The sequence below is a fragment of the Triticum aestivum genome, chromosome 7A (assembly GCF_018294505.1).
Source record: "Triticum aestivum cultivar Chinese Spring chromosome 7A, IWGSC CS RefSeq v2.1, whole genome shotgun sequence".
Classification (NCBI taxonomy): domain Eukaryota; kingdom Viridiplantae; phylum Streptophyta; class Magnoliopsida; order Poales; family Poaceae; genus Triticum; species Triticum aestivum.
In genome coordinates, this window is record NC_057812.1 from 178,821,911 (window position 1) to 178,844,450 (window position 22,540).

General features: G+C 42.2%; 1 protein-coding gene across 1 annotated transcript; it reads left to right on the forward strand.

The window, feature by feature from the left end:
• Nucleotides 1–282: 282 nt before the first annotated feature.
• On the forward strand, nt 283–5,429 carry LOC123150072 (benzaldehyde dehydrogenase, mitochondrial). Its single transcript, XM_044569863.1, has 11 exons — nt 283–591; nt 1,982–2,119; nt 2,320–2,462; nt 2,555–2,708; nt 2,809–3,038; nt 3,605–3,694; nt 3,820–3,993; nt 4,101–4,238; nt 4,389–4,526; nt 4,647–4,708; nt 4,797–5,429. The coding sequence occupies exons 1-11, from the start codon at nt 483–485 to the stop codon at nt 5,068–5,070; spliced, it is 1,650 nt and encodes a 549-aa protein (XP_044425798.1). The 5' UTR covers nt 283–482; the 3' UTR covers nt 5,071–5,429.
• The last annotated feature ends 17,111 nt before the right edge of the window (nt 5,430–22,540 follow it).

Consider the following 22,540-nt stretch of genomic DNA (forward strand, 5'->3'; position numbering starts at 1 on the left):
TGAGATGCATGTATCTTATTTTCTATGACTTTTTTATTTCTATAATTTTTCTATTCTATGAACCAAAAGAGGCCTAGAGTGTCATCCAGTTCAAAGGAACCACAAAATTACCTAGCCAACCCATCCACCCATTTTTACGGGAAAAAGACCAATCATTCGTTCTCACTTGCGCACAGGAATTTTCTTTCCTCGCTGGAACCCCTCCTACCCACCACAAAAAAGAAAAAAACAGAAGTGCCCCTATTATATTCTCCCAAAGTCCACATCCGAGCCTATTAAACCCCCTCGCTCTCGTCTCAGGAGCAACCCAAATCCCAGCCGCCACCATCACTGCTCCCCCTCTCTCCTCAGTCCCCACTACTCTTCCCACGCAGCTGGGGACGCCCTCCCATTTACTGAGCCAAGAGGAGGAGGGGAAGAAGAATTGATTGCCGATCCGGCGCAGACCAATAAATTGTTCCCGCCTCCGCCGCGAGATCATCATGGCTGCTGCCGCCACGAGGAGGGCCGCCTCCTCGCTCGCCTCCCGCTGCCTGCTCGCCAGGCCCGCAGCGTCGCCCGCCGCTGTCCCCTCCGCGCTCCGCAGGGCAGGTGCGTGAATTCATTGCTCCAGGTCCGTGATTATTCCCTCCGTATCTGCAGACTGCAGCGGCACCAGTAGGATTCTGTGACTGGTTTGGTGCCCGTAGTCCCTCCTTTCGCGTTCTTGGCATGGCCGTGTTTCAGATCGAGGCACGCAGGCTCACCCGATGATCCGAATCTCAGGGAGCTCTTCTGTGGCGCCTGCTTTCTGCCCCCTCCGATAATTGTCACTAGTTTAACGATACCCACGCTTAGCTACTCGTGGCACCACCAGTTAGTAAATTAGTATTCTTTCATGTCTGCTGATTGAAAGGTCTCAAATACAGTATTTAACAACTGTTCCTTGGTTGGTTCATCCGGAGGAAACAATGATCTTGTGGCGTATCGCATCCGAATGCGATTTTAGCAGTCCCCGTCTTCAGGGAGAAAAAGCGAATGCGTATCCTCCTAGCTCTTGAATCAAATGTGACGTCCGCTCTGCGCCACCTATTTCTCGGCTAATGGAGCCTTTTGCGCTTGCGTCCAAGTAGCGCGCGTGTTCCTTTGGCTCGCTCGCTGTCATCAGTGGGCCGAGTTGTGGGCAGCGGTTTGGACTTTTCTGTCTATCGTTTTTCCTTTGGAGATACTCCCTCCGTTCCAAAATATAGCGCGTCCTCGGTTTCCGTGCTTCAACTTTGACCATTAATTTAATCAACAAGACCGACTGCGGCGGGCGAAAAAATTATACCAATGAATTCGTATTCAAAAAAAGTTTTTAATTATATAATTTTTGATCCCGCCGCAGTCGGTCTCGTGGGTTAAATTTATGGTCAAAGTTGAACCTCGAAAAGCGTGAGCGCGCTATATTTTGGAACGGAGGGAGTAAGATTTTGCCCGACATGATAGGATGTCTGCTTGTTTTTCTCCCGGTCGTTATCGGAGCAGTGGAAAACTGAGGTCATGATCTTCTGTCCATTTTCTGTGCTGCTCCTTCGCCGTAGATAAAAATCTGTGATGCATTTTTCAAGGAGCTAGAAGAATTCGCCAGAAAATGCAGCCGGACTGTAGTATTTTTCCACGGTATTATTATTTTTCTGGTCATACATTACCGGGAGGAAAAAATATATTTTTGTTAACTAGATAAGTAAAAACCACAGGTGATAATGACAAGTGCAAACTTGTTTTCCACAATTATGAACATAAGGGCTAAAACATGACATTTTGCTCGTCGCCAAACCTGATACCAAATCTGCATTCACCACGCCATCTTCAGTTTTACATTTGTTTTGGCACCAGATCAGATCCAACCATAATATGTGGACATGAGTGAATATAGTTGTTTATCAGGAAATCACCTCATCTGTTCCCACATTTCTCAAACTGCCACTTACTGTATGTGCATTATTAACTCTGGCTGCAGATGGTGCACGTGGATTGTTGCCAGGACTCCTTCAGAGGTTCGGCACTGCGGCAGCAGCAGAGGAGCCCATTTCGCCTTCTGTCCAAGTGGGCGAGACACAGCTCCTTATCAACGGCAAATTCGTTGATGCTGCATCTGGTAAGCTATTTCAGCTGAGCTGCTAATGAGGCTGGGCCCATGGGGCCAGTTCGGTGAGCTTCAGCTCTGCTTGAGCAGTATAGGCCCATAAACTGGAACCCTATAGGCTTCAGTTTTTGTTTTCTCATGCTTTTTTTCACGCACCATCATGTTTTTGTATGAGCTCAGTCAACTGACAATGTGCATCTGCATGTAATCAGGTAAAACTTTCCCGACTGTGGACCCTCGCACCGGGGAGGTGATTGCCCGCGTGGCCGAAGGAGATGCCGAAGATGTTGACCGTGCGGTTGTCGCTGCCCGCAAGGCATTCGATGAAGGGCCATGGCCCAGGATGACTGCCTATGTAAGCACTTCAGCTTGGCAGTTCTGTTCCTGTTGTAGTTTCATAGTCTGGGGTGATGATGCTCATAGGCTGCTGCAAATTTTCCTCTACAGGAGAGATCCCGTATTCTTCTGCGGTTTGCTGATTTGATAGAGAAACACAATGATGATATCGCTGCACTGGAGACGTGGGACAACGGGAAGCCCTATGAGCAAGCTGCCCACATCGAAGTGCCAATGCTTGTTCGGCTTATGCGGTACTATGCAGGTGAGAGCAGCTTACATCCTGACAGTAATAGATAGACCTAGCCAAGAAGTTAAACTCCATACATGACTAACAAAGATGCCATTTCTGCTGAAATATGCAGGCTGGACTGACAAGATCCATGGTCTCATCGTACCGGCTGATGGCCCTCACCATGTACAGGTGCTGCACGAGCCGATTGGTGTCGTGGGTCAGATCATCCCGTGGAACTTCCCACTTTTGATGTATGGCTGGAAAGTTGGCCCTGCTTTGGCCTGTGGTAACACTATTGTTCTCAAGACTGCTGAACAAACTCCTCTATCTGCCCTCTATGTTTCTAAGCTGTTGCATGAGGTTGGTGGCATGACCATTTCATAATTTTTTATTTGCTAAGGAGATTTATGTCTAGTTATTGCATGTTATTCTAACAGTTATTGGATTTACCATGGTTAAAATGGGATTTGATTTATCTGATAACCTTTTTGAATATCAAAGTGGGTTGTTGTTGGATTGCGTAGTACCGGGATTAGAAGGTGTGGGGATTAGTTTGGACCTTTTGGAACAGCTGATATAACAAATGCGTTACCCACTGTACGTGTTGAGTGATCTCTGAAAGCTCAATGGTATTTTATACAAAAGTTGCTTTGCTGCATAGTTATAAAATGCATAGCTGTTTTTATAAACTATCAAAGATCCAAATGATTCAAATTTCAGTGCATTCAGTTGCTAATTTAGTTATTTGCCAATGTAGCGAGCAATTCATCCTCACTTTAGTATAGGATACCAACGTATATCTGTCATTCTGTCTAAGGCTGTACTAGCATATTGTGTTTGACGTTTTACTAGTCTACAAGTAAGAATCTGTATGATCCTGCAAGTTTTACTGAATTTAACTGATCAGAGTTTGCATGATTAAATAGGCTGGACTACCCGAAGGTGTCCTGAATATCGTATCTGGTTTCGGTCCTACTGCTGGGGCTGCTCTTGCTAGCCACATGGATGTTGACAAGGTAAACCTACACATTCTATAATTTTCGCGTTATTGAGAGTGACCAGAAAACTTATGCAGTATGCATGTTTGTACGGTCCAAATATGAAATTCAATTTTCTCATAATAAGCATATACTCTATGCAGATTGCATTCACTGGATCAACCGATACTGGGAAAGTTATTCTTGAGCTATCTGCACGGAGCAATCTTAAGCCAGTGACACTGGAGCTAGGAGGCAAATCTCCTTTTATCGTCATGGATGATGCGGATATTGACCAAGCCGTTGAGCTTGCGCATTTTGCCCTGTTTTTTAACCAGGTGTGTATTGGAATTTATGTCAAAATAAACATGATATTAGATAAAGTATATTCAACCACTTTTTTTCCCTTCCTCTGAACACTTTTATCTCCATTGTGGACTTGTAGGGACAATGCTGTTGCGCTGGGTCTCGCACCTTCGTACATGAGCGTGTTTATGATGAGTTTGTTGAGAAGTCCAAGGCTCGCGCTTTGAAGCGTGTAGTTGGTGATCCATTCAGGAAAGGTGTTGAGCAGGGTCCTCAGGTACACAAGTTGTTCCCTAACCAGTGTAATTTAAACATTTTCTTATGTGCGAAGGTTAATTAATTAGCTTTGTTGCAACGTCCACATTTCCTTCTAGAAGCTAAGCAGTAATTAGGATGACCTAACCTTGCAAATTCCTTTGGCTTCTAGATTGATGACGAGCAATTCAAGAAGATCTTGCGGTACATTAAGTCGGGTGTGGACAGTGGAGCCACCCTTGTGACGGGTGGTGACAAGTTGGGTGACAAAGGTTACTACATCCAGCCAACAATTTTCTCAGATGTGCAGGTGAGCTGAACTGCTTAACTAGTTGATATTACCACAAGATAGTATATTAGCACAAATTCTCTTACTGTCTGTACCACCTGTAACAACATGTGCTTAACGTTTATCATATGGTTGTTTCAGGATGGCATGAAGATTGCCCAAGAGGAGATATTTGGGCCTGTTCAGTCAATCTTCAAGTTCAAGTGAGTATTTCATAAAAACTCTGAACATTATCCAAGTAACCAAGATCGAAACCAAAACTCTCAAGTAACAATTGTTCTTTTTCAATAGTGACCTCAACGAGGTGATCAAGAGGGCGAACGCAAGCCAGTACGGATTGGCCGCAGGTGTTTTCACCAACAACCTGGACACGGCCAACACCTTGACGCGTGCCCTCAGGGCCGGGACTGTCTGGGTGAACTGCTTCGACATCTTCGACGCGGCGATCCCCTTCGGCGGATACAAGATGAGCGGCATCGGTAGGGAGAAGGGCATTGACAGCCTGAAGAACTACCTACAAGTCAAGGCGGTCGTCACCGCGCTTAAGAACCCCGCATGGTTGTGAGCATAGCGCACCTATGGTCCTCCTTGAGACTCCGGAGAACGTGAAGACTCGCGACAATTGAATGAGAAGAGGAAGATGATGATGATGACACCAACGAGGATCACTAATAAGCCCCTGCCTTCATGGGCAGCCAGCCACCGTCTCTAATAAATATCATATGTGATTTTCCTTTGTCAACCGTGGCAAGACATATATGTTGTAGCAACATTATGTTTATTATCGCCTGTTGGAGAAGTCTCTGGTTGCAGTAAATCTGTTTTTTTTTCAGTTCTTCTACACATATGAAGCTACTGGTGTTCAATACCCTAGTTAATTCATGCCCTTGTTAAGCAGAGAATAAAGTTCTTGGTTTGGTTGAAGTTGCTAACTTCATTTAGCTGTTACCCTGCTGAAGTAACGGCGAAAAGATCAATGTGCTAGACAACCTCATTAAGCTGCTAGTACTTCATAACAATATATCCATGGCAACTGTGGAGGAACAAGTTGACAACCTTATTAAGCTGCTAGTACTTCATAACAATATATCCATGGCAACTGTGGAGGAACAAGTATGCAAATGCTGGCAAGTATGGAACCGAACAAACTAAAAAATACTCCCTCCGTTCCAAATTACTCGTCGTGGCTACCATGACAAGTAATTTGAAATGGAGGGAGTACATGTGAACCAAATAATTGGTCTGTTCAAGGTGGCGACATACAAAAGTACTCTCGTACTAGCGATTTCAGGATTTGATTCTGCCACCAAACTGTGTAGTAGGTCCCAACTGGGCTTTGGTACATCAAAGTGGTTGAACGACCCAGCAAAGGTTGACAAAGAGGACCATAACCATGCATGAAAAGAGACAAAATTCCAACGATCGTCCCTGAACTCGCTGGCGCGTAACACAAAAGTCTCCGAACTTAAAAACCACTCCAATATATGGTACTTATATCTATATCTATATTAATATAAAAAGATCAAAGAGACAGACCAATTAATCTCGGGCATCAAATCATGTCAATCCAACGACCTAGACTGCTTCAATGTCGAGCACTCAACATGTTTAGCATGCAGTTAATTTCATGTCAAATATAGTGCTAATCACATAATAACACACAAATAATATCCTATTTAATATCCGCATGCACTTAATATACTTCCAAATTAACGTGCATTACACATACACGTTGACTATCAATACCAATATAAAAAGATCCAAATGGGCAGATCCAAACCATCTCGACTGTCAAATCATGTTATCTAGTGGTTCAAATCGCTCCAATGTTGAGCACCAAACACGTTTAACGCTCTAATTACCCGCCACTGCCGTTGCTATAAACACATTTTGACTCAACGCTATCCCTTGAAATCTGCCATGTAATTATATCCTATCATTCCCGCAAAAAAATAATTGATATCTTACCAAATACCAACGTGCAACAAATATATCTTACCTATATAACATGCAACCATTATCCTACCTAATATAAACGTGCATTGCACGTTTATTATTACTAGTAAATGCACACGTGCAACGCACGTTAAATATTTAAGCAATATATTAATTGCACACGGATTTTAGGTATGCTATTATTTATGTGTTAATCATGTGATTAGTGTAATATTTGGTATGATATTAATTGCATGTTAAACATGTTTAACGCTCGCCATTGGAGCAGTCTAGATCGTTGGATTAACTTATTTCGATGGTTGAGATCAGTTGGATCTGCCCCTTTGGGTCTTTTTATATTGGTATAGACTAGTCAATATAAAAAGATCTAAATGGGCAGATCCATACCATCTCGACTGTCAAATCATGTTATCTAGCGGTTCAAGCCGCTTCAATGTTGAGCACCAAACACGTTTAACGCTCTAATTACCCAGTGCCATTGGTTATAAATACGTTTTGACTCAATGCTATCCCTTGAAATCTATAATGTAATTAATATCTTACCATTTCCGTGAAAAAATAATTGATATCTTACTAAATACCAACGTGCAACATATATATCTTATCTAATATAACATGCAATTAATATCCTACCTAATATAAACGTGCATTGTACGTACATTATTACTAGTACATTTAAATACACAACATATATGGTCCTTCATACGATTCTGCGTACACTCGAGCGAACTCCTTGCTTCTATGGTTGATCTCATTCAACACCGTCGCGTAGGAGGTTGCCGCTCCCTTATTGATATTCGTTATAACCTCCAAGCGGTCAAAGGCAATCACCAACCTTTGAAGATTAAGATCCGGGGCAAGCGCGAGTTCCTCGTTGCAGGCTTGTATTTCTAAGTTTGTTGGATCAACAACACCATCAGAAAACTAAGTGTCCCTGCAAACAGCTGCATCCACACCAAAGTACCATGGCAGGAAAGCCCGCCGTCAACATTAATTTTTGCAGCATTCCCCTCGGATGCTCAGATAAAACATTCCTATTCTAAGACCTCGTTGTTGGATCTATCAACTCCTCCGCAAGAGATGGTGGATTTTCTGATCGGGCACATATAGGACAGAGCTTGTAGTCTCTAGGCAACCAATTATCATGCCAGATATTTCTAGATGAACGGGTCCAATTCTCTTGATGAAACCCACCGGTAGGATATCTCTTTCCTATCGAACGCCACACCTGCGAGGGAGCCCCCCGATGTTTCATCCAACAGAGCACAATACTACAGGAACCAGAAATATGGCGGACGGCAAAGACCTTTGCCGTCAGCCAGCAGACGGCAAGACGTCCGGCTGAACAGGCTAGGGCAAAGGCTTCTTTGCTGTCTGCTGGCTGACGGCAAATATACAAAGGCTTTGCCGTCAGCCAGCAGACGACAAAGGGCATGGCTCTTTGCCATTTGCTGGCAGATGGCAAAGGCTGCTGGCTCTTTGCCATCTGCTCGCAGATGGCAAAGAGACCAAATAGACATTAATTCTGTTTTTTCTTATATCAATTCATTTTCATAGAAAATCACACACACACACACACACACATATATATCCCAACTATTCTGCAACCCATTCCTAAATAAGCTATTCAGGAACTGTTCCTAACTGCTCGAAAACAGATAAGCTAACTGTGCGTCATATACTAGTTAACTATCGGTCGGACTTTTTCTGGCACTGTTTTTACGCACTATTTTTTATCATAATTTTTGAACCGTTTATCGGAATGATGCAAATGACATAGCGTTGGATGGCTACTGAATAGGCGGAATTTCTGTATGTTGATCGTTGTCCCAAAATCCTTACACTTTTTAAACAAAATTCAAAAAACTAGAAATTCTTCAAACACGTTTTCGGTGTTTTTGTTAAAGAAATTTTCAAATCGTTTGTCGGAATGATGCGTATGATACACCATTGGAAAGCTATGGATTAGCCCGAACTTTGGTATATAGAACTCGTTTTCAGATTCGCCACGGTTTAAGAGTAGTTTTCAAAAACTAACGATATTTTTGTCATTTTTTCTCGAACTGCTACAGTACATGCTAACTGCCCGAGTAGAATAGCTAACTGACATATGGCGACAGAGCTAACTATCGTGACTTAAGACACTTTTTTCTCTGGTTTTCCTGGATCAAGCTAACTGCCGGTATTGAAATAGCTAACTGTCGTTGATTGCGGCAGTTAACAACAAGTTAACGACAAGACTAAAGGTACTATTTTTTTCATGGGTCATTCCAACTGCAGGGCCTGAAATAGCTAACTGCCGGGACTGCGGCCGTTAAGAACTAGTGAACTGCTTGACTAAAGATATCAACCTTTTTCTTTCGTTCTTTTTTTTGCCAAGGTCACGCTAACTGCTCAAGGGCGCATGGCAGTTAAGTGTTCAAGTTAACTTCCACAACTCGCCCACTTAACTGCCATATGCAAGAAAAATTGGACTAACATTATAAAAAAACTTTGTTATATTTTCATTTTTTTGAACTGCTATAGTACATGCTAACTGCCCGACCGGAATAGCTAACTGACGTATGACGACCAAGCTAACTACAGCGAATTAAGACACTTTTTTCCTGGTTTCCCGGATCAAGCTAACTGCCGGTATTGAAATAGCTAACTGTCGAGGATTGCGGCAGTTAACAACAAGTTAACTGCAAGACTGAAGGTACTAATTTTTTTTTATTTTTTATTATTTTCCCTGGGTCATTCCAACCGCAGGGCCTGAAATAGCTAACTGTCGGGACTGCGGCAGTTAAGAACTAGTGAACTGCTTGACTGAAGATATCAACTTTTTTTTCTTTCGTTCTTTTTTTGGCCAAGGTCACGCTAACTGCTTGAGGGCGCATGGCAGTTAAGTATTCAAGTTAACATCCACAACTCGCCCACTTAACTGTCATTCCTAAATAAGCTATTCATGAACCGTTCCTAACTTCTCGGAAACAGATAAGCTAACTGTGCGTCATATACTAGTTAACTGCCGTGCAGACTTTTTCTGGCATCGTTTTTTCGCACTATTTTTTATCGTAATTTTTGAAAAGTTTATCGGAATGATGCAAATGGCCTGCAGACCCGAGCTCGCTCGCTCCCTCGCTCGCTCCCCTCGGGAAAAGAAACAAGTTAGGAGGGGGTGGTTCCTAAATAAGCTTATTTAGGAACTCTAGAGGGGGGTTTCTAAATAGTCCCACCCTATATATATACATGGCTGCGCTATAGTAAGCGAGCGCGCATTCTTCTTAGTCTACGCTCCGGCCGCTCCTAATTAGGCGCGTGGGTCTCGCGGAGAAGGCTGTGCTCCACCGCTATTCTGGTTGAGGGTAATGAGCTTTGTAAAAAAAGTAACACAATTAATTTTATTACCATGCTTCGTCGGATGTATTCCGTCTCTGTGGTGACTATTTATTGGCAGTAACGGGAATAGTAGGGATGATAATGGACGTGGATTGTTTATGAGACACTTAGTAATCGTTGGTTGGAGCCCTAAGCGTAAAACCTTGCTAGCATGTAGTAACGGATTACTACGCTATGATGGAGTCGATGGTAAAGCTAGACAAACCGGGGTAGTAATGCATTACTACAAGAGCTCTCTTTGTTGGGAAAAACTTGAATGTAGTAACGGATCACTACGCTATGATGGAGTCAGATGGTAAACCTAGTAAACCAGGGTAGTAATGCATTACTATTTTTGCAGGTCCAATTACTAGATGGTAAACCTTGTAAGACCAGGATAGTAATGCATTACTACTTCTGCATGTCCAGTTACTAGGTGGTAACATCATTACTACTTCCGCAGACCCAATTTACTGGATTGTAGCAATTAACGGCTAGGCTGGGCTCTTTTACGATCGTCAATTAACGCTGGACCGAGTGTAGGCGTGGGAGGGATTGGGCATGCTAACTTGCGCATGGATCGTGACTCGTTACTACTGTTCTTTTTTCAGAGGACAACGGGTCTGGTCGTAAGTTCATTACGGTTAATTTTATGGTCAAGCCCGCACTTCGGCTAATTAGCGCGTACAACCGGTGGGTCGATGGGCGGCCGAAGCGCAGGCTAGGTTATAATGCATGCACGCTGGGATTTATTCTAACAAGTGGTATCATGAGCAAGGTTTGAGAAGACTACGGAATTGATCTAGAGGATGAGAAGTGCTCGACATGGATCACCGTTGTTGTTCGTATGAAGGTGGTCGCAGTAGAGCGACTTGTGCGGACATGGACAGATAGGAGTCAGCATTTTCTGGAATAGCAATCGGAAGCGCAGCAGATCGGCGAAGCGTGGTCCAGGAGCGACTCGTAGTAGGAACGTGTGGGCTGTGGCGTGCGCCAGGACGTGGCCCACTAGCTGGGAATCTGGGATCATGCGTGCAGTAGCAAGCAAGCCTAGGCGAGGCTGTTGTGCTATTGCAAGGACTAGCAGGCATACAGGTTGACGAACGAGTTTGCGTACGGAGGCGCACAAGACCAGGGACATATACAGCTAGGTACCGATCGAGATTTGTTTGAAGACAAAAAGGAGACTGAGTCTCCATGACACGAAGAGGCAGTAGTAGACCGAGTCCGAAATAAACATATCCATGTTTGTGTGCATCCATCGAAAAGCAAGAGGCAGGACAAAGCAATTAGCTAGCATCAAAAGAAGCCAAGGAGACAAGTTCACGTGAAGCGAAGGCTAGTACTTGGGCATCGCGTGGAAAGCTTGATTAATTTTTCACGGGTCAGCCGTATACAAAATCATGGTGTCAACGGGTACCGGGTTTGAGGTGGAAAAGTTCACGAAACTAGAAACCTTGGGTTATGGCAGACAAGGATGAAAAATTTGTTGGCACAATGGAGATGCTTGAAGGCGTTGCGGGAAGTCACATCAGCTAAGATGGAATTATCATGTGATGGATGGAAATTCGCAGAAGACGATTTGGAAGCCTCGAGCGTGTCATACAGTCGAATGAGTTCGGCTGGGTCGGACTAGGCAGTCTGACGGATCGACGCAAGTCGGTTGGTACAGAAGACGGTGGTGGGATCGGCGACGAGGACATAGGAGCATGATGCCGATGGTGACTGACTTCTTGGCGTGGAAACACATGGCGCATGCCCCGAGGGCTTGTGCGGCTTCGACAAGACTATGGCGCGGGGTTGATTCAAGATGGTGCACACGGAGCTTGAAGTTGACGGGGCGCGAGGGTGGACTGATCATCTACCATGGAGTCATGTTGAAGGTGGAGCTGGATTGAGGGACTACGGTGTAAGGATCCAGAGAATCGAAGCCTATTTCAGCTGGGAAAAGCGAGTGACACGCAGTTCGGACTGGAGCCCAGTGGTCTGATGGAAGCGTGAAACTCGTCATCGGTCGGTGATGATTGGTGGTACTCTGCAGTGGGGGTTGAGTGGTGTGGGTTCGCGACCCTTGAGACTCAACTGGGACAGTGGAGGCTCGGCGCGGTAATAGTGGCGAGACGTGCGGTACGCACGGGACATGGAGACGGGCCAGGGCTCTGGTGGTCATACATGTGATGAGACAACTGCGAATTTGACTCGGGGTGACTACAAGCAACGGTGAAATTCCTTCAAGTTTCAGATAGGCGGTCAAGAAAGGAGCGGTGATGTTGAGTTCAGGTAACTCTTATGTGTGACACCCAATATGTGAGTTGTTCACTTTCACTCAGGACAGTGATCAGTGTGTGATGACGTTGGACTGATACTCTGGAAGTTGGGAGCACTTAGAGTAACAAGGAACTTAATTTTGCTTGAGCGTTGACTATGATCAAGAAAAGAAGGGACTACAAGTTGCAGGTGGAGTCACATGGAGTTATTGGAGCAGCAGCGGTACTCATGGGATAAACTCAAGTCCAATGTACATGGAAGTTTGACGCATTGACGAATTCAAGGTGGTGGAGAATATTCGCCAAGGTGGAGTTTGTTAGAGTTGTGTCGAATATAGTGTACAAGGTAGGTTACAGTTGGACTTGTAGTTGTATTGTGTTTAGATAGGATATGGAGTCGTGTCCTAGTAGGACACTTGTATCCTAGGCCTCTCATATATAGCGGGGGTAGACACACGATGTAACCTATGCCAACATAATAGCACCGGAACGCAGGGGAAGCCGGCGGCATGTGCCGGTGTCCAGGGTGACCGGGTGCGGTATTGTAGCGGTGTCATGGGGAGGAGCGCCCATAGTCAGGCCCCGGGGATGTAGCCATATCGGTGAACCTCGTTAACAAATCTCGGTGTCGTGCTCGAGTGATTGCTTGGTGTGTGTCTGTGTGTATATATATATATAAACACTATTCTGATCACGGGATCATAATAATATTCTAATCACAACCTGAACTGTCTGAGTAACGCGCATGGACTTCCCTCTGTACAAACCCGACCTTCGGGCTATCTTCGCAACCGTGGCTTCCCCCACGAATTATTCGGATTAGTCATGTTTTATATGATGTTTGTGTAATCTAGAAACATTTTTAACAACTAAATAGCGGTTTTAAATAGGAATCTCGCTCGTTGTCGGATTTTGCTCTCGGGTCGTGATGAAATTATGTTTTTTTGCATTTTTACTGCCTGAGTTGTTCGACCTGAACTTCTCCGAGTGCTAGGTTGAACTTCCGCCAACATTACCCAAATGGGGCTTGCGATATACCGTTGGAAAGCTATGGACACCAGTATCATGATCCAAGTTAAATTTTTGGCAAAATGTAAGCGGTTTAAGAGCAGTTTTGAAAACTATTTTTTCCTCATACAAAAAACATGAATCATATTTTCGATGCATTTCTAAACTGTTTATCGGAATGAGGCAAAAAATATGGCGTTGGAAAGCTGCTGCAAAACTGCTCCTTCCACATGTTGAAAGTTTTCTCTAATTCACTATCGATAAAGAGTAATTTGGAAAATCGTAGAATTTCACAAACGAAACACCCGAGTTTATATTTTCGATGCGATTTCTAAACGGCTAATCCAATTGGGGCAAATAATATACCGTTGGAAAGCTTATGAAAATGCGCTACTTTTTCATGTTAATTTTTTTTTCTATTTTTGAACGGTTTAAAAGTAATTTAGAAAACAATACAAGTTCCGCCGAGTTCATATTTTTGAGCTAATTTTTTAACCGTATGTCCGAATACAACAAATGATATGACGTTGGAAAGCTTGAACAAATGGGAAACTTTTTTGTATATATTATTTCTCCCAATTCCTTTCGGTTTTAAGTAAATTTTGAAAATGGCTAAAAACATATTTTCCCCATAATTTCTACAAACTTTATCGGAATGACGCAAATAATATACCGCTGAAAAGCTACAGAAAATGCGAAACTTTTCAATGTTGATGGTTTTCTCTGATTCCTAGCCGTTTTCAGGTAATTTCGAAAACGGCGAGATCATTCGTTCTGCCTTTATCACGAAACAGATTCTTCGAATATGCACCGCGTGAAGAACCTGAACTTCTCGGCGCGTGTACCTGAACTTCACTCTGTTTTGACGTGATTTTTTGCTCGTAGCTCTCCATCCACTGCTCGTAGCTCTCCATCCACTCACCGTAATTGAGCAAGTGATATACCGATGGAAAGCTATTGTAAACACGGAACTTTCCCGTGTTGATCATTTTTTCATACTCGCGACGATTTTAAAAGTTTTTACATCTGAAATTCATTCAGTGTAGTAGTTGAACTTCCTGCTGTTTTCACGTTGAACTTCTGTGACGTATTTTCATTTGTAATTTTCTCATATATTCGTTAGTGTTACACAAATAATATTCCTTTTGTACAAACATCTCTCACAATTTTTTAACTTTCTCCAACCGAGTACTTGAACTTATAACACCAACAAAAATTAGACATTGCCTTTTAATTCATTTTGCACATATTAAACACACACCATGTAGTACATGAACTTTCTCCATTTTTATAATTTGAATTTTTATTTTCTTTTTGAAATCAAATGCTCCCAAATAATAACTGAACTTCTTCGTGGATTGAGAGAATTATTTTAAAACACAAAAAAATTATGTTTCCAGACATGGAAATACAAGGTGAACCTCTCTCGCAAGAATTTTTGAACTTCCCCGGACAGAGCACTTGAACTTCTGTCAACAAACCTTTTAAGCTTTTATTTCTCGATACTTTAATTCTCACCTGAAATACATTCCTTGCAGTACTTGAACTTCTCGTTGTTTTTACTATGAACTTCTGTCACATTTTTGTGTATACGTTGAATTACACAAAATTGAAGGTCGAACGCCATTTTTTGCCATTTTAAAACATGTAATTGGAGGTCGAACGTCCCGCAATATAAATTCTGAACCGTGCACAGAGGTGCACGTGAACTTCTTGCAACGAATCTGAGTTTTTTTTATATACTTCGAACCACTCTGTTATTTCAAATTGAACTTCTTAGTCTTATTCTTAGAGAAAAAAATATGTTTTCAGATAAGCATCAAATATTTTTTTAAATTGAACCTCATACTTTTATTTTTCCTAGAAATGGAAAGAATTTGAGTTTTCCGTAAACATCAAACAACTCCTTTTTTAACTTGAACTTCTTTAATTTTATTCTTTAGTAACGAAGAAACCTGTGTTTTTTGTAAATATTGAACTTCTCTTATTTTATAATTTGGACTTCTTGGTTTATTTCTTTTAGCATGAAAATATCCTAGTTTTGTCATAAATATTGGAACCCCTCCACATTCTTTTTCTAATTAATTTTTCTAAACTTTTTTTTGTTATTTTAATTTGAGCTTCCGTTGTGGAAACTTGTTGAACAAGAGGAACTTTTTGATTTTTCCCTGTCCATGCACTTGAACTTCAAGCAACAAAATTTTTGGACTTCGCCTTTTTACTTGTATTTTCTCATATGAAACACACACCATGCAGCACGTGACTTCCGTCTGTTGTCAATTTCTTTCTATTTCACTTTAGTAACAAAAAAAATCTGAGTTTTTAATAGACATCGAACCGCTCTAACTTTTTTTCAACTTCTTTGTGTGCTTTTTAGAAATGTGAAAATGGAGTTTTGCTAGAAACATTGAACTTCTTTGTTATTTCAAATAGATCTTATCGTTATTATTCTTTTGTAACAAAAAACCCGAGCTTTTCAAATAAATATCAAACGCACTTCTTTTAAAAGTTGAACTTCTTTGGTTTTACTCCTCCGTTCCCAAATATTTGTCTTTTAGAGATTTCAACAAGTGACTACATACGGAGCAAAATGAGTGAATCTACAGTCTAAAATATGTCTACATGCATCCGTATGTTGTGTCCATTTGAAATGCCTAGAAAGACAAGTATTTGGGAATGGAGGGAGTATTATTTAGTAAAGAGAGAAAACTGAGTTTTTAATATGCATTGAACTACTCTGTTTTTTAAAATCGAGCTTCATGGTTTTAATCTTTAGTATTGGGGAAAATCTAAGATTTTTATAAACATCAAACAACTTTATTTTTTTAATTAGGACTTTTTGCTGTTATTCATTTGTATAGGGGAAAGTCCTTGTTATGTAATAAACATCGAACAACTCACTTTTTTAAATTATTACTTCCAGATCTTTAAAAATAGGGGCAAATCTATGTTTTACAAACTTTTTAAACTGCTCGGTTTTTTAATTTGACCTTCTTGGTTTTGGAATAAACATTTTCAACCTCTATGTTATTGAAATTTGAACTTCTCCAATTTTTTAGTAAAATGTAGAGACACCATTTTTTATAAACTTTTCGAAAATGCACAAAATGACATTGTTTTTTTGTTTTTTTAACATGTAAACCCGAGGTTTTAATAAACTTCGAACTTATGTGCTACTTTAATTTGAACTTCATATTTTAAAAAAAGTCAAGTAGAGAGTTCTTTTTGATTTTTTAAAGAAACATCAAATTTGACAGATTTTTTTAATTTGAACTTCATGATTGATTCTTTAATAACAAGGGATATCTGAGTTTTCTAATAACTGTCAAAACATAGTTTTTTTAATAAACATCGAATCACTTCATTATTTCAGTTTGAACTTCTAGCTTTTCTAAAAGCATGGAAAAGCTATTTTAAATGTTTTTTAGTTGTTCCTTTATTTTAAATTTGAACTTTTTGTTTTATTATTTAGTAACGGGCAAAAAATCTGAGTTTTTTATATACTTCGAACTTCTTTGTTATTTAAATTTGAGTTTCTTATTGTTATTCTTAGAAAAGAAATTAATAGATTTCTAAATAATTTTTTCATTCCGCTTTTTTGTGCCTTAGCAGCAATATGTTTTGAATAGAACTACACACACACACACACACACCGGAGCATGCATGCAACACGCGCGCGTGCACACACACACAAACACACACCAGAGCGCACATGAATGAAAAAAATACAAGGAGCACACATGAGCTCGCAACACACACGAGAACACACGAACACCCACACTATGAGCGCACGCACATAGGAGACATCACAATCAGCATGCACACACCAAACACACTAATCTTTTTAGTAATATAAAATACTAGTACTTCGTAACGCTCTTTCTTGAATTTGAACTTTCATGGAATTCTTCTTTTTGACTTCTCAATATCTTTATATAACCTCGATGCCAGCATGTTCGACTGAATGAACATTCAGTTATCTACACTCTGAAGCCTGAAGTTTACTACTCTAGTTTCTAGAGCAACCTCTGTCATTCGATTATCTGAACTCTAGAAAAAGCTATTTAACTCCGTTCCAAATTGCAGACGAGGAAGCAAGCACTTCATGTAGCAGTAGCAGGGAGGCAAAGCTTCATGGTCTGTTACAGGATTTGGCACACGACATGGGCTAAGTTGGAACAAAAATGGAGCAGGTACACAAACTGGATGGGGGGAACAGTACAGCTGAACTTCACACATCCAAATCACTTAGAGAACAATACAGAACTGTGAAGGGTGGACGAATCGGTGTTTTGATTTGGATACATTTTCAGGACAGGGGAAGGAACCAACTGTTGGAAATATGCCCTAGAGGCAATAATAAATTGATTATTATTATATTTCCTTGTTCATGATAATCGTTTATTATCCATGCTGGAGTTGTATTGATAGGAAACTCAGATATATGTGTGGATACATAGACAACACCATGTCCCTAGTAAGCCTCTAGTTGACTAGCTCGTTAATCAATAGATGGTTACGGTTTCCTGACCATGGACATTGGATGTCGTTGATAACGGGATCACATCATTAGGAGAATGACGTGATGGACAAGACCCAATCCTAAGCCTAGCACAAGATCATGTAGTTCGTATGCTAAAGCTTTTCTAATGTCAAGTATCATTTCCTTAGACCATGAGATTGTGCAACTCCCGGATACCGTAGGAGTGCTTTGGGTGTGCCAAACGTCACAACGTAACTGGGTGGCTATAAAGGTACACTACAGGTATCTCCGAAAGTGTCTGTTGGGTTGGCACGAATCGAGACTGGGATTTGTCATTCCGTGTAAACAGAGAGGTATCTCTGGGCCCACTCGGTAGGACATCATCATAATGTGCACAATGTGATCAAGGAGTTGATCACGGGATGATGTGTTACGGAACGAGTAAAGAGACTTGCCGGTAACGAGATTGAACAAGGTATCGGGATACCGACGATCGAATCTCGGGCAAGTATCGTACCGATAGACAAAGGGAATTGTATACGGGATTGATTAAGTCCTTGACATCGTGGTTCATCCGATGAGATCATCGTGGAACATGTGGGAGCCAACATGGGTATCCAGATCCCGCTGTTGGTTATTGACCGGAGAGTTATCTCGTTCATGTCTGCATGGTTCCCGAACCCGTAGGGTCTACACACTTAAGGTTCGATGATGCTAGGGTTATAGGGAATAGATATACGTGGTTACCGAATGTTTTTCAGAGTCCTGGATGAGATCCCGGACGTCATGAGGAGTTCCGGAATGGTCCGCAGGTAAAGATTAATATATAGGAAGTATGGTTTTGGCCACCGGAAGTGTTCCAGGCATCACCGGTAGTGTACCGAGACCACCGGAGGGGTCCGGGGGTCCACCAGGTGGGGCCACCAGCCCCGGAGGCCTACATGGGCCAATAGTGGGAAGGGACCAGCCCCTAAGTGGGCTGGGGCGCCTCCCCACCAAGGCCCATGCGCCTAAGGGGAAGAGGGGGCAAACCCTAAGGGCAGATGGGCCTTAAGGCCCATGCCTGGTGCGCCTCCCTCTCCCCCTCCACTTGGCCGCCACCCTAGATGGGATTGGGGCTGGCCGCCGCCCCTAGGGTGGAACCCTAGGTGGGGCGCACCCCTCCCTCTCCCCTATATATACTTGAGGACTTGGGGCTGCCAACAAATGAGTTCCTCTCCTTCTTGGCGCAGCCCTACCCCTCTCCCTCCTCGTCTCTTGCGGTGCTTGGCGAAGCTCTGCTGGAGTACCACGCTCCTCCACCACCACCACGCCGTCGTGCTGCTGCTGGATGGAGTCTTCCCCAACCTCTCCTTCTCCCCTTGCCGGATCAAGGCGTAGGAGACATCACCGGGCTGTACGTGTGTTGAAAAGGAGGTGCCGTCCGTTCGGCACTAGGATCATCGGTGATTTGGATCACGACGAGTACGACTCCATCAACCCCGTTCACTTGAACGCTTCCGCTTAGCGATCTACAAGGGTATGTAGATGCACTCTCCTTCCCTTCGTTGCTAGATTACTCCATAGATTGATCTTGGTGATGCATAGAAAATTTTGAATTTCTGCTACGTTCCCCAACAGTGGCATCATGAGCTAGGTCTATGCGTAGTTACTATGCACGAGTAGAACACAAAGTAGTTGTGGGCGTCGATATTGTCAATTATCTTGCCGTTACTAGTCTTATCTTGATTCGGCGGCATCGTGGGATGAAGCGGCCCGGACCAACCTTACACGTACGCTTACGTGAGACCGGTTCCATCGACTAACATGCACTAGTTGCATAAGGTGGCTGGCGGGTGTCTGTCTCTCCCACTTTAGTCGGATCGGATTCGATGAAAAGGGTCCTTATGAAGGGTAAATAGAATTGGCATATCATGTTGTGGTTTTTGCGTAGGTAAGAAACGTTCTTGCTAGAAACCCATAGCAGCCACGTAAAACATGCAAACAACAATTAGAGGACGTCTAACTTGTTTTTGCAGGGTATGCTATGTGATGTGATATGGCCAAGAAGAATGTGATGAATGATATGTGATGTATGAGATTGATCATGTTCTTTTAATAGGAATCACGACTTGCATGTCGATGAGTATGACAACCGGCAGGAGCCATAGGAGTTGTCTTTATTTATTGTATGACCTACGTGTCATTGTACAACGCCATGTAATTACTTTATTTTATTGCTAATGGGTAGCCATAGTAGTAGAAGTAATAAGTTGGCGAGACAACTTCATGGAGACACAATGATGGGGATCATGATGATGGAGATCATGGTGTCATGCTGACGACAATGATGATCATGGAGCCCCGAAGATGGAGATCAAAAGGAGCAATATGATATTGGCCATATCATGTCACTATTTGATTGCATGTGATGTTTATCATGTTTATACATCTTATTTGCTTAGAACGACGGTAGTAAATAAGATGATCCCTCATTAAAATTTCAAGAAAGTGTTCCCCCTAACTGTGCACCGTTGCGAAAGTTTGTCGTTTCGAAGCACCACGTGATGATCGGGTGTGATAGATTCTTACGTTCACATACAACGGGTGTAAGCTAGATTTACACACGCGAAACACTTAGGTTGACTTGACGAGCCTAGCATGTACAGACATGGCCTCGGAACACAAGAGACCGAAAGGTCGAGCATGAGTCATATGGTAGATACGATCAACATGAAGATGTTCACCGATGATGACTAGTCCGTCTCACGTGATGATCGGACACGGCCTAGTTGACTCGGATCATGTAATCACTTAGATGACTAGAGGGATGTCTATCTGAGTGGGAGTTCATAAGATGAACTTAATTATCCTGAACATAGTCAAAAAGTCTTCGCAAATTATGTCGTGGCTCGCGCTTCAGTTTTACTGTTTAGATATGTTCCTAGAGAAAATTTAGTTGAAAGATGATAGTAGCAATTATGCGGACTAGGTCCGTAAACTGAGGATTGTCCTCATTGCTTCATAGAAGGCTTATGTCCTTAATGCACCACTCAGTGTGCTGAACCTCGAACGTCGTCTGTGGATGTTGCGAACATCTGACATACACCTTTTGATAACTACGTGATAGTTCAGTTAAACGGTTTAGAGTTGAGGCACCGAAGACGTTTTGAAACGTCGCGAAACATATGAGATGTTTCGAGGGCTGAAATTGGAATTTCAGGCTCGTGCCCACGTCAAGAGGTATAAGACCTCCGACGATTTTCTTAGCCTACAAACTAAGGGAGAAAAGCTCAATTATTGAGCTTGTGCTCAGATTGTCTGAGTACAACAATCATTTGAATCAAGTGGGAGTTGATCTTCCAAATGAGATAGTGATGTTTCTCCGAACTCATTACCACCAAGCTGCTAGAGCTTCATGATGAACTATAATATATCAGGGACATATATGATGATCCTTGAGATATTCGCGATGTTTGACACCACAAAAGTAGAAATCAAGAAGGAGCATCAATTGTTGATGGTTGATGAAACCACTAGTTTCAAGAAGGGCAAGGGCAAGAAGGGATACTTCATGAAACGGCAAATCAGCTCCTACTCTAGTGAAGAAACCCAAGGTTGAACCCAAACCCGAGACTAACTGCTTCTGTAATAAGGGGAACAACCACTGGAGCAGAATTACCCTAGATACTTGGTAGATGAGAAGGCTGGCAAGGTCGATAGAAGTATATTGGATATACATTGTGTTAATGTGTACTTTACTAGTACTCCTAGTAGCACCATGGTATTAGATACCGGTTCGGTTGCTAAGTGTTAGTAAACTCGAAATAAAAGGCTGCAGAGTAAACGGAGACTAGCTAAAGGTGAGCTGGTGATATGTGTTGGAAGTTTTTCCCAAGCTTGATGTGATCAAGCATCGCACGCTCCCTCTACCATCGAGATTGGTGTTTGCGTTGAGCATAGACATGATTGGATTATGTCTATCGCAATACGGTTATTCATTTAAGGAGAATAATGGTTACTCTGTTTATTTGAATAATACCTTCAATGGTCTTGCACCTAAAATGAATGGTTTATTGAATCTCGATCGTAGTGATACACATGTTCATGCCAAAAGATATAAGATAGTAATGATAGTACCACCTACTTGTGGCACTGCCACGTAAGTCATATCGGTATAAAACGCATGAAGAAGCTCCATGTTGATGGATCTTTGGGCTCACTCGTTTTGAAAAGTTTGAGACATGCGAACCATGTCTATTGGTGTATATGCATGAAGAAACTCCATGCAAATGGACCGTTTGGACTCACTTGATTTTGAATCACTTGAGACATGCAAATCATACCACATGGGCAAGATGACTGAAAGCCTCGTTTTCAGTAAAATGGAACTAGAAAGCAACTTGTTGGAAGTAATACATTTTGATGTGTGCAGTCCAATGAGTGCTGAGGTGTGTAGTGGATATCGTTATGTTCTTACTTCATAGATGATTTGAGTAGATGTTGAGTATATTTACTTGATGAATCACGAGTCTGAATTATTGAAAGGTTCAAGTAATTTCAGGGTGAAGTTAAAAGATCGTCGTGACAAGAGGATAAAATATCTATGATATGATCATAGAGATGAATATCTGAATTACGAGTTTGGCACAGAATTAAGACATTGTGGAAATTGTTTCACAACTAATACAACCTGGAACACCATAGTGTGATGGTGTGTCCGAACATCATAACTGCACCCTATTGGATATGATGCATACCATGATGTCTCTTATCGAATTACCACAATAGTTTATGGGTTAGGCATTAGAGACAGCCGCATTCACTTTAAATAGGGCACCACGTAATTCCGATGAGATGACATCGTATGAACTATGGTTTAGAGAAACCTAAGCTGTCATTTCTTAAAAGTTTGGGGCTGCGACGCTTATGTGAAAAAGTTTCAGGCTGATAAAGCTCGAACCCAAAGCGGATAAATGCAT

Coding starts and splice junctions, on each gene's coding strand:
- LOC123150072 (XM_044569863.1), top strand. CDS start 483: ATGGCTGCTGCCGCCACGAGGAGGGCCGCCTCCTCGCTCGCCTCCCGC. Junction 592..1,981: donor CTCCGCGCTCCGCAGGGCAG/GTGCGTGAATTC, acceptor CTCTGGCTGCAG/ATGGTGCACGTGGATTGTTG. Junction 3,039..3,604: donor TTTCTAAGCTGTTGCATGAG/GTTGGTGGCATG, acceptor ATGATTAAATAG/GCTGGACTACCCGAAGGTGT.